The sequence below is a fragment of the Crocodylus siamensis genome, chromosome 15 (assembly GCF_052110815.1).
Source record: "Crocodylus siamensis isolate JL-2025a chromosome 15, ASM5211081v1, whole genome shotgun sequence".
Taxonomy (NCBI): Eukaryota; Metazoa; Chordata; order Crocodylia; family Crocodylidae; genus Crocodylus; species Crocodylus siamensis.
Genome location: NC_143409.1, coordinates 13178743 through 13192075, shown reverse-complemented (window position 1 = coordinate 13192075; position 13333 = coordinate 13178743). Strand labels below are relative to the sequence as shown.

The 13333-nt window shown below is 45.6% G+C and overlaps 1 protein-coding gene across 1 annotated transcript in view; it reads right to left on the bottom strand.

Annotated features, from left to right (window-relative positions):
• The window catches only part of AGBL1 (AGBL carboxypeptidase 1), a 411668-nt gene that overhangs the window by 118072 nt on the left and 280263 nt on the right, over positions 1-13333 (bottom strand). The window contains exon 22 of the mRNA XM_090028682.1: positions 823-986. Within this exon, the coding sequence (XP_089884808.1) occupies positions 823-986 (164 nt within the window). The remainder of the gene's footprint in view (positions 1-822; positions 987-13333) is intronic.

The following is a 13333-nucleotide window of genomic DNA, read 5'->3' as shown; positions in this document are numbered from 1 at the left end:
CTTTTTCCATTAGTCTTGGGAGGACATTAGTTCGATGTATACACATGCCACTGGCAAGTGAGAAGTGTTGCAGAGTGACATTCCCATCACCTAAGACACCTGATTTTATGTGCTGTCTGCTTTGACATAGACTCAAGTCAAATTCTCTTTGCTGGTGCTACTCCATTTTTGTCCACCCCACTGAGTGCAGTGGAGCCATAACCATCAAAATCAGAGCAAAATTTGGTGGTTTAAAGAAAAGAAAAAGACTCTCTAAACTAATAAGTGAGATCAAGGTTTCAATAAATGGGCCAAGGAGACACAAGTCTTCTCACTCAGGGTTTACAAGATCCAATGCGAGTTGTAGGTGCCTTGCCTGTTGTGGGACAAAATACCTAAAATTTTCTGACACACTTTCATATGAGTTTGAAGTCCTCAGTCCCTTCCCTGCAGCTCGAAGGAACAGTGGCATCCTGTAAGGTACCTCAGTGAATCTTCCTAAGTCTCCCCACCCATATCCTCAGTGGTTGGGAACGGATGCACGTGACCTCTAAAGAGAGACAGAACATCTTTCAAGGGAGATCCCATTCTCTGGTACTGGACCACATGAGGAGGGGAGTATAAAGTCCCAGAGGAGCCTACTGATATACACTGCAGATCAAGATATCAGTGCCAGCCAGAGTGGGTTTCTGAAGGAGTTAGTTGTGTCCACTTCTCCAAAAAGTCACAATACAGTCCCACCCCTAACAGTGACTCTCAGCCTGTAGTTGGGCTGGTGCTGTGATCACCAAACCATGCAAACCTATATCTCACCTGGGACCTTCTAAGTAATATTACTCTGACCTTTGTGTCTGGAAGTCTCTGATCTCCTCCTCCAGATCCAGCAGGGCTGCAGCCTGAGCCATTAGCTTCTTGCTACAGGGCCAGGATTTGAGTTGCAGAATGAGGAGTCCTAGGCAGAACTTGGCGCCCATCTCCTCCAGCTCTCGAGTTCCAATCTGCAGGCCCTGCCGGTGAAAAGCAAAAAGTGAGAGTCAAGACTGGCATCAGCAATAAGGCTGATACAACTCTCTGCAGGGGCGCTCCAGGTAGAAAAGTCCAAAGGCATGGCAACGAAAAGAAACAGACCCAACCCCAACGCTTAATATGCAGACTTTGCTCTTACTGCAGTTGGACCTGTTCCTCAGAGTGATTTACAAACATGACCTCATAGCCATCTGAAAAGTAGTCTCTATTTTACACTTGGGGAAACTAAGGGTGTGTAGACAAAATGGGGGCCCTAAATTGAAGCAGTGGGTTTTTAAAAACACTGTTTCAATTTACGGCCCTTTAAACCCCCATGTCGTGCACACACCCAAACTTACCTGCCTCTCCAGTGGTGGGCAGGGGAGGATGAGTTGCCGGTGGGCGGAGCAGTCCCTGGACTGTGGGGCGGGGGGTAGTGCTTCCCCCTGTAGCAGCGCCCCCCGCCCCAGGTGGCACCTGCCTGCAGGCACCAGGCTCAGGCAGTCCTGGGGGACACTGTAGCCGCGGAGGGAAGCACCGGGCCCCCGCGCAGCTCAGGTAGGCAGGCTCCAGGAAAAATAAAAATAAAAATCAGGCTTGCCACTTCTCTCTTTTTGTCTTGGGTGCAGCCTGCCTTCCCAGGCTGCTGCCAGCCTGCCTGCAGAGCCCCTGAGCTTCACGGAGCCCAGTACTTTGCTCCGCGGCTGTAAGGCAGCAAACTAAAACTCCCTGGAGGTGCTTTAGTTTGCTGTGCCTCAAGTCCTTTAAGGTGCGTTACACCGCCAAATTTACTACAGCAGCTGGAATTACTGCGCAATATGCTGCTGATGCATGCAAACACCAACACCATTAAAGTGGTGTAAACCATTTAACCCACTTTAAAATATCATGCACACGTGCCCTTCCTTTCGTCTATGCACGGCCTAAGGCGAGGATTTAAGTGACTTGAATGCAGCCACAGCGGAGGAGCTAGTAAGAGAACCCAGGAGTTCCTATGTGCAAGTCTAGACATTTTAAGAAATGTCTCCCTTTTCTCCCTCTCTTTCTTGGTCCCTTTACAGAAAGAGCCATCTCCTGGAGCCATTGAGAAGGCTAATAGTCTATGCCACTGTAAACTGTCAGCAGAAGCCAAGATGAAAAGGAAGGAGGAGGGGAAAGACTTCTAACGAGTTATGAATTGTTTAAAGAAATCAATAACAAAGTAATTACAAAATAACAAACACCTCCAAGGAGCTTATCAGTCTATTAAAAACCTGTGTCTCCCTGGCAGACAGTCCAGAGAGGCAAAATCTTGATCTGCATTTTCCATACCCCAGTATTCAAAGGGGCTTGGCCCATGGTGAAGCATGGCGATGTGGAGCCCTGTTGGAAAAGAACTGAATTTTGAACCCTCTGTGTTTTTCTCCCTGATTAAGTGCCACGGCTAAAACAAACCAAACCCAAGGGGCCAATTCTCCCTCCGCTGGCTCCGAGTAATCCTTAATGAAATCCATGGGACTTCCATAGATGCAATGTAACGGCTGGAAGGAACCAAGCCCCAGACATATGGAAGAGAGGAAGAGAAAGAGAGTCTGTGAAATTCCCCAGCTTCGGTATGTATTGACCCTATCAAATGCACTCTTCAGTGCTAGCACACACGGGGCAAAATCAATCACTGAACAATTGCTGCCTCAGCTAGCATCAATCCGATGGGCTTCTACAGCACAAAACGTCTCCGCAGCCAAGCCACCCCTCTGACATGCGCTCCCAAGTCCATTACCGAAGACTGTTTCCTTAGTAACAGTCAAAAGTCCCCAAAAACAGCCACGCGGATGGTGTAAGGTCCATTCCAGTATGGCCTTTACGTCTGCGCTCAGATCTTTACCAGGTATTATTACTGGACATCTTAGGGGGTAACAGAGCCTTGCAACTTCCATTAATCCATTAGAGGCGGCAGAGCTCGGATCTCAGGGGCTTTCTCCCTGTGCAGAGTTTGTCAGATTTGCAAAGCGCTTCTGGATCCTCAGGGATCATTCAGCTCTGCAGAAATGAGAGCTACGATTATTTCTAAGCAGAGAAAGTGCAGCTAGGCAGAAGGAGGGAGAAATTTCTCTCATAAACTGTTGCAGTTCTCCTTGCAGACGCTTTTCCTGTGGACGTTTGTCAGGCCCAGAAGGCCAGTCAGGGCAGCGTGGAAATCCCTATTTTTAGTTTGATAGGTACAGCGCGTGGAAGTGACACTGGGAATTCAATCTGCAAGTGAAGCTGGTGAATATGGCTCTCCATAGCAAACCATTTGAAATTCTAGATGCTTGCCTGCTCTCTGAGGAAAAATTATGAATTTGTAATAATCACAATTATCATCAATCATAAACTAAAATGAAATATGCACTCAAAAGTACCCCTGGCAAGAGAAGCAAATGGAAACACAACATGAGCACCTGCACAGGGGAGCTCACAATTCAAATACAGATGGGCTGTAATAGGGAAGACTAAGCTGTGGCAATGTGGTGGAGTGGGTAGGGCATTCACATGAGGCGTATGGAGAAACTGGTCCTACTCCTTGCGTTGCCACCAGTCTGTTACATTAGCACAGATGCACCTCAGGTTTCTATCCCAGCATGGCTAGTTCGACTCTAAACTTCCCAGGCCAGGAGCTCTGTGTGCCTGTTCGACAGGTGACAGCAATACAGCCCAAACGGAGAATGCCTGGCATTCGAAAGCTTGCACAAATTTATTCCAACTACATGGTTGGTCCAAAAAAAGATACCTCCCAAAGAAAGCCTTGCCTCTTGCATAGCTTCTGGACCATCATGCCTACATCATCACTCTTACAACACAGCAATGCAAGTTATAATTGTAAGAAAGAAGGGAGGACATACAGGAACCAAGTGCTGAAAGTGGCAGGCAGTGGGAACACTTAGGAGTCCGTGCAAGTTTGGTGATGACAAGGTTATTATTTATTCCAAAAGAAAAAAAAAATTTCTTCTTATTTTGTGTATGCCAGGGTCAAAGTACATGGGACAAATAAAGAGCGGGACAACGGCATTCCCAAGTGGAAATATGTCATTTCTATGGTGAAAAGGCCTTGTCTTCAGAGGTAGATACATCATGAGGCTCCCCCCTGGGGTATATCACAGGTCCCTGCTTCCAAGATCAAGGCGACACACTAAATACCTATCAATCTGGGAGATGCCAAGCAGCAACTGTGCTAAAGCTCTGCCTGTGGCTTTATGATTCCCTAGGGTTTTATTCAGGATATGAAGAGGCCTTAAGAAACTACGAGTGGAGAAATAATAATAATAAAACTGTAATATACCTGAGAAGCATCAGGCTGTAATTGCTCGTGCACTGAAGTTAGCTGCTGTACCATGAGCCTGTATTACTTTGATACCAGATAACTCAGGAGTAACAGCTGGAAACCTCAGCTAGAGGATTACTTGTTAACACACTTTATTCACTTCAAACACAAAGGGATTTTTTTTCTTTAACTCGGCTAACTCAGATCATTCTCCTTCCCCCTCCTTCCCTTTGTCTCTGCTTTCAGCAGCGGGTGGAGCCGAAGGGTGCATGCCATAACTGCTGACAGGCCTGACAAATGAAATGAATGTTATTGATGGCACCTGCCAGGAGCTACTGATGGTGTTACTGGCATCCAGTCCCAACGGCACCAGCAAAGGGCCCACATGGTCCCTTGGGGCTACCTTTATAGCCCTGCCACATACAAACACACTCTACAGGATGTATAAGGCAGGGATATTCCCAAGTGAAAAGGGCACATTTGGTTTAGCATGTTCTGTGCTTTAGCCAGAGGAAAAGGCAGCACTGGATTGAAGGGTAAGAGTGGCCTGGACCCGTTGAGAGAAGGTGGCGTGGCTACCACAGTTGTCTAGGACTAGCCCACTGGGCCTCACTGAATTGCTGTCAGTGGTGGTCTGTCCTTCTAGGTCGTTAGTGGCTTTTCTCTCTGCTGGACTGCATCATGTTTCCCATCTTCCTGTGTTCACTTGGCCCCCTCTCAACTCACCGTTATCATTACAAGATGACAGGATAGATGTTTCTTGGCTACTGTGGGGCAAAGCAGACCCAAGACACCACTTGCCAGTCTGTCGGCTCTGGCTCTTTGACTTTTCCTTCCTAATTATGCCTTTGCAGAAGGCAGTGAGCAGGCCTCACCTGAAATCTGTATTAAGGTTTCAACCCTTTTACTTGTTGAGGGAATACAAATTCTAGAGAATAGAGAATATACAAGTTGATCAAAGGGAAGGTAGGACTTAGCTATCAAGATGGACTGGAATGCTCAGTCCTGTCTTCACAAGCTATTCCTTTTCTCACCTTCTCTACTGTAACTGTAATCCAGGGTGTCAAGTGCTGCTAGCAGCTGAGGAGGACTATGTGAAGCCGATACATGAGCAATAGCGGATCTAGACCCACTGTATCTCTGGCCAAAAAAAAAAAAAAAATCACTGCGAAACAATTTGTCACATTCAGCATTGTTGTATCAAATAATTATCCACAGATAAATGTTTCCATCATTACACAAACTGCCCTCAATATGCTTCCCAGGATTAATGATACAGTTACAGAGCTGGAGGCAGAAAGGAATCGTTATTGATAAGCGCTGAATTCCTCCTGCAGCCAAAAGTGATATTGCTTCCCAGCTTTCAGCTGTTGGTAGAGAGGACATAGGACCTGGTGAATTAAAACCAGAGATGTCTCAGTAAAGGGTGACTAATGCTCTAGCAAATTCCAGGCTGGAAGACATTCACAAACAGCAGTCAGCTGGAGATTTGGGGGACCACTACTGTTCCCCGAGTTGCAAAAAGGAACAGTCCGAGGGAAAACATACCATCGAGGTGTTCTCGCTCGCTATCCATCACTTGCTTGATCCTTGGGGCAACAGCTTTCCACTATAAACTCACTTCCACTCAATATATACATACACACACACACAGTATTCTCTGCATCTCAATAGCTTTACACATGCACAGCAGTTATGCCCTAAGGCAGGGTATAAATAAATTGACAGTCTGGTTTCCCACTAATTCCATCAGTGAGCTCTCAGTCAGAATACTAATAAAACCATCCAAAGGCTTCAGAAGATAAACCAGTGAACTGAATGAAACATTCAGTGTCTGGGGTCTGCTGTTTCTTAAGCTGAGTTTGGACTGTATCTGAAAGATATTGTCCTTTTATCCCCAGCAAAAGAAAACTCGCAGGTACTCAGGAATTTGGTGCTTAAAGATTGCGGGGAGGAGTTGCTGTAAAAAGAAGAAAAGGAAAAGAAAAACAAGTTCTCTCCTGAGTCGCAGCCCCTTGAACATCCACACTCAGTGTTTCATGGCAGGGACACCGTGCCCAATGGAAGGAATTAGGAATGAGGCACAAGTCTAGGCCAAAGGATTCTGGGGGTATTAGCTGAGCAGGAAGAACAAATGAAGCAAGGAGAAGGTATGTGAAAAGGAAATTCTAGAATAGAAAATGGAAGAAGCTGTGGATACAGATGTAAGATAAGCTGCTGGAAGAGAAGAAAGGGAGGAAGAGGATTGCTGGGGTCAATGGAGGTTAACACAGAGGAATGGAAACGAAATGGAAACTAGTGGCACTCTATCCACTATCTGATCATTAACTAAAGTGTGTCTGGTTCTGAGTGCCCATCATTATTATGTCCTGTAGATTGGCTGCAAGTGAGGAAACATCAGTGTCCTTCTATCTACAGTAGAATCCCCTGTTCCTTCCGCAGGCACGTTTCCCTACTGAAGGCAAAGTGGGGGTTGCCACAGTTAGTACCCAGTAATCTGGGCTTTGTTCTGTACAGATGGACACTGACAGAAACAGAGCGGGGTACCCAGGGAAATCTTTTTATCCTATGCCATTTTTTCTGTTACTTAAATGACCTTTTTTTGCCATTTAAATATATTTTACATCCTGAATTGTTTGGGGGCAGACTGGGGAAAAGTGCACGAGAAGGGCCAGTGCTGTGCCCGCAGACCTGTTGGGGGAGCTGCCTTCGAAATCTGCTCTGAAGTGCACTTGGGCTAGGGTCAGACATTACACATAAACCGGTTTAAATGATCAGAAGCCAGTTTAAACCTTTAACAGAACGTAAACCAGAACGTAAAACGGTACACATAAACCAGTTTCAAAATGGCTGAACCTGGTTTAAGATAAACCTGGTTGAATGTAGTATCAGACTTCACTAATTTGGGTCAAACCAGTTTATGCAACGGCTGTCCCAGACCAGGGCAAAACATGGCTCATTTTCCAGCCAGTCATTCAAGCACATGAATTTTGAATCCTCCAGAATGACTGTGGGGAAGTTTCCGCCTTCCTTCTTCTATGCCAACTTCTTGCATGTCTGAAGCTCCCATGCCCATAACTTCTACCTCGCAGTCTCCCCATAGCTGGTATGGTGTAAATCATTGCACATGGTACATGGCAATATAGAACAAGAGTCTGCCCAGGCTCTTCCTGATTAGCAACAAGAAAGATTAGGTTTCTGTAGGGGAAGGAGTCCCATGGGGTTAATGTTCAGATATGCTCACTAAGGAGTGAAAAGCCAGGGTGGAGAGAATATTCTCCTGGAGCGAACAGACTATATAGGTGAGACAGTCCCACTTCCTACCAGGCTCTTACTTTCCAAGAGAGGTAAGCACAGCGTTCGTTTGCTTTCCCATTTATCACCAGGTAGCATATCAATGAACTATTTTTAGGCTGCGGATGTCACCTGGACTAACATTAACGGATTACACCCCCTCTTCACAGCTGAACGATCCTTCACCTCCTCCCACACTGCCCTTCTCCTATGCAGCTGTCCTGTTTTCAAACATAGCCAAAGAGGTGGAGGTAATGCTATGCCAAGCTACAACAGAAGACTCTGTAGGAGCTCCCATTGTTTCAAACTGGGCCAGGAGCTGTAACAAGTTCCTATTTGATTCTAACTGCAAGAGACATTTCCCGTGGAAAGAAGTGAATGTGCAGCCTCCTCCCATGTAGGGTTGTCAGCCTTACGGTACTGTGTGTGATGAAGGCTTTGTATTATGGAGCAGCATGTTTGCGTGCCCACAGAGGGGGAGGGGGAAGTGAACAAAGAGCACTTCTTCCCTTGACATGACATGCAGGGAAGAAAGCTTTAAAATTACAAGGGGTCAAAAAGCTAAACATTTCCAATGTATCCCTAAAGACAAACAAAAAGCCAACTCATTCGTGCCTCCAAGTACGACTGTACATCAGACCCGGAGCTTCGAAATGGGGAGCTGAGAGATGGGGAAAAAAATTAAGCAACTTGCCCAAGGGAACAGAGGGAATCTGTGGCAGAGTGGGATCTAACCCCAAATTCCAGTACAGTGTCTTGTCCAAAAGGCCATCATTCTCTGCAGTGGGCCCAAATACATATAAGGCAGCCTACCATTACTTTTGTATGCAAAGACTGGGAAATTCACAGGGATCGCCCCATTCCCTTTAACCTAAGTAACTTGTCTTGAATGCAGTTTCCTCTCTCCATGCAATGCAGGGCAGTACTATTATCCCATTTTATAGATGGAGACACAGACACACTAAGGGCCTGTGGCATTTTAATGGGAGGCACCTAATACCTTTTAGGCTCTGCACCAAAATAATTTGGTCAAGGTCACACAGAAAGACCCGAGGAGAGCAAGAATCTGGATCCAGACCTCCCATGTCCCAAAATAGCAGCCTAATCACTGGGCAATCTTATCAGCATTTTGCATTGCTATTGACCTAGAAGCTTTTGCTCTGGATGCATTCTTAAATGTGGAAATCAATTAAGTTTGCATCAGAATTACCAGACCTCTGGTCCATGCCGTCCAGGTTCATGTCTTTGGTTTTAGATATAGAAAGATACTTAATGCAGCAATGCTTTACAACTGGAGTGAAATAACTTCCTGACCCCAAGCTGCTGATAACCATATGCCCTGGGACATAAGAATTGATGTTCCTTATAATTTTATTCCAGCTAATGTAAATGCAGATGCTATTCTTATTCATAAAGTGTCTGATCTCTTTTTTTCATCTTAATAAGGCATTTGTCTTCATAATGCCCTCCACTACTGGGCTCCACAGGTTAATTATATGTTACATACAGAAGTATTTGTTGCATCTTAATTTCATGAAGTGCCCTCTTGTCATTGCATTATATTACAGGGTAAAACCCAGCACCTGGATGTTCCTGGCATTCAATATTTAAAATAACAGTACAGTTTGCTGTCATAACTCCCTTTGTTGTAGAGCCTCATAACCTTCCTGTGGGATGTGTTTGCCTCCAGTTTTACATGGTAAATACAATACAAAGGGGACTTAAGTAATGTCACCAAGGGAATGGGAATGAAGTCCAAGAGTCCTGCCTCCCATGCCTTATTCTGGACTGCAGAATGGGAACCTTTCATGGTAGCAACAAAACTGGGATGGAAGGGAGGTGACTTGGCACTTCCCATTCAAGGCCAGCAGATATCAGTTCACCATCTGACACACCGGAGGGATTCCTGCCAGTCCTAAGCTATATATCTACAGTGTCCATAGCCAACCCGCAGTGAGAAATCAACACAGCACAGGTTCATTTCAGCCATAATTCCTCCCATTTGTTTTGTGCTAGCAACACTTCACTGGTGTGGCAAAATTTGTAGATCTAGCTTTGTCCTGGGTGGTAGTATTCTAGGTCACATAAAGCCTAGGGGTGGCTAGATAGCATCCTTGCAGCCAGTGTGTGCCAGTAGTGCCAGCACAAAAAGATACAGCCCTATAATAAAGACCCCATTCCCCCTCTTCCACAGTTATGTGATGCTCACACCTTCCAAGTGAAATAGCCGTAGTTTTCATAATCCTTTCTCCTAGGGAAGCCCTTTCTAGGCCAATAAACAGTTTCATCTGCCTTTTCTGGACTTTCTGTAGCTCTGCTTGACCTTTGTCCAAATGAAACGACCCAAACCAAACACAGTTCTCTAGGAGGGGTAGTAGCATTAATGCCTATACAGGCATTAAAATGTGTTCCAGGTTGTTTACTATCCTTCTCCTCAGACAGCAAGGCATCTTATTCACTTTTTCTTTATTGCTCTTGCAGAGCATTGAGCAGACATCTTCATTGAACTCTCCTGATGATAGCTACCTATTTTTCCTGAGTGGATACAACTAACTCAGAACCCATCCCTGTGCCTGAATGCTTTAAAAATTCTTCCTTCAAATGTACCTTACCCTGCCTCCATCTATATTTGATCTGCTATCATATTACCCAACCTCATCATTTCTATAGGTCTTTCCAATCTTCCCTACTACTGTATAATTCAGTATTAGCACCAGCAGCAGAAAATTTTGCTACCTCATTATTCTCCCTTCTTCTGGGTCATTAATAAGTATATCGACCACCACCAGTCCTAGCACAGACACCTACGGTCACCTCACTATTAACCTCTTTCCATACCAAAAAATTGCCTATTTATTCCTACTTTTGATTTCTGCCTTTTAACTAGGTTTTGAATACACGTCAGGGCCTTCAGAGTCTCACCCTGTGGCTCACGAATTTCCTTAATAGCCTTTTGTGAGGGGCTATATCAAAAGCCTTTTGAAAGTCTAATTAAATTTTATCCACCATTTCTCCTTCATCTGTTGATTTCCTTACCACTTTCAAAGAATTCTAACATATCAGACAGGCACAATTCATGCTCACAGAGACTATGTTGCCTTGTCCTTATATTATTATACTCACCAAGGTGCCTGTAACACTGTCTTTGGTGCTTTTCTCAGCCCCTGAAGTAAGTCTCTAAATGCCACGCATCAAACTCAGCATCTTGTTAAACATGGTTCGGGCACAGGCAGACATCTAGTCTGCTGGCTCTTTTTAATGGCAAACTGAATATTTTTTGTTGGTAATTTTGATTCTCTGTTCCTCAGGTGACTCAGATTTCCTAGAAAAAATGTTATCTGGTCCTGGTCTGATCCTGATGAGTTAATGACGCTGGCCAGAGTGTAAAATAACGTTCTGCTAGGGAAAGACAAAAAGCCCAAGTTGATTCAATTGTTGCAGGTTAGTCTAACCTAGAAAGCTTGAACTGATTTGGAGGTGAATAGACATTCCCTTTTCATTCCAGAAATTCAGGCACATGCCTGCAGTGGCTCAGGCTAGAAGCCACGGGGTGCTACAGCACCCTCCCTTCCCTTCTACAGTGCTGAACTAAGTGGGGATGTGGCCACACCCCAGCAGGAGCTCTAATTAGGGATTACTCCTGCAGCAGCCCAGCAGGGAGCTGATAACACCGTGTTTATCGCCTGTAACTCAGTTTTTATCAGCCCATTAAGAAAACAAAAGCTTCTCTCATTAGTTCAAGATCTTCATAAACAACTTTTTCTAAGAAAGGAAGGGAGGGACATTATCAGCTACCTGTTGATTGGCTCCAAAAACCCCTATGCCAACACAGTCCTGTTTGTCTTTGTCCTGTCTGCCACAACACAGACCATGGTCAGCATGTTCTCTGCTACCTAATGCTGAGAGGTGTCTGCATAAGGTAGGGAGTGGTGAGGGGGGAGGGAAGCAGGCAGAAGCCAGGCAGACCCCACCGTACATGCAGTCTTTGCTGGAGCTGCAGCCAGGGAGCAGAGGGGAGGGGACAGCAGACAGCCAAGCCCAGCCCAGAGAGCATGCTAGGATGCTGGGGGACTCTGATTTAACTTAAACCAGGAAGGGATCTGGGACAGACATTACATAAACCAGTTTGACCCAAATCAGTTAAGTCTGATACTACATTCAACCAGGTTTATCTCAAACCGGTTTCAGCCATTTTCAAACTGGTTTATGTGCACTTGACATCTGTTCTGTTACAGGCTTAAACCAGTTTCTGGTCACTTAAACTGGTTTGTGTTAAATGTCTGTCCCTAGCCAGGCAGGAAGCATGCAAGTATTTGCTTCTACCAATTAACCTTGTCCGTGGAGTCCTGTCCCAAAGGTAATTTTTACTATTCCTCCCCTGGTTCTTTGCCATTGTCCAACCTAGTTGCTGCAGACCTGAACACCACACATGGAATATATCTAAATGCCAGACCAGAATAAACTCTGCCTTACCCTCTTTGTCAAGGCACCTCAATACTGTCCTATAGCATTTTTTTCTGTGCCAATTCTAAACCCTTTTCCTATTGTTCTGTCAATACCAAGGGTGTTGTTAGACATTACAGTTCATGCATGAATGTTATGAAGTATTAGAATTAGCCCATGCTGTGAGCAGTATCACGTTAAGGGTTACTACCCCCACTGATGTGCTTATGTCCAACTTGCTGCTAAAGGGCTGCTGAGTAGGACCATGGCTATGTAGGCTATGTCAGGACTGCCCCATAGCTGTGTGCTTTCCAATGGTTCTTCCATGTAGCCATGGCTACCTCCTCCACATCAGGAGCAGTGCAAGGATCAGGAGCAGTGGGACACACATGGGGAGTAGCTGGGATGCAGTTCAGGAGCAGCGCAATGTATGAGTGGTGAGATGTATGTGACTGGGCTGAGCCATGACCCCTTCTGCCATGGCCAAGCCAGGTGTGTGGGATGCTCCCGCTCTGCACCCCCTGCCAATGCGTGAGTGAGGCCTCGGTTGGGCCGGGCTGGGGGAGGGCTGGAGACCGGGTGGATCATCCAGGCATGTGGGAGATTCCTGCTGCTGCATGCACCCTGGCAGGGGCCCAAAGGTCACATGTCACCCCGATCTACATGTGCTTGTGGCTCAGACCATTTAGCTTGTCTTTTCCTGCCTTAATACCAGATGCTTCCATCTTAAGTGTATTTAACGTGCGCGAATGGTAACGTCTAACAATGTTGCAAGAAATTCTGATCTGCAGCACACTTCTCACAGTGCAGATCTCAACCCCATTATATTCTCCCCATGTACCTCAACCCAAAGCTGTGAATCTCTCCTGCACAGACATTGCCAGATGTGCTAGATACCATGGTGACTGTGTCTGCTGCATCCGTGTTCAGAGAAAATGAGGCTGACTCCAACCTATCTTCAGACAGGATCTGTGTGCAGCTCTCCTAGAGTGAAGGAAATGTGTGCTGAGCCACTTAGAGCACTAACTCTCACCTACTGACTGCATCCTTTGTTACTTTAAAGTTTCATTTGCCACAATCTATCTCCTACCCTGATACAATAACTCAAGAACTATCTTATTTCTGAATTATATATGCCTGCCCAGTCTTCAAAAAACCACTAACACTTTTTGGGCATCTTCTGCTAACATGATCAAAGCCGGCTTCCCCACCTATTGCTGACAACACACTAAGGATCAACGACAGGGAGCTACCATGACTCTGTAACCTCTTGTATTAGTGCATCTGAAACAAGAAAGGAGCCATTGATTTTCCAAGCAAAAGGCAAAAGGA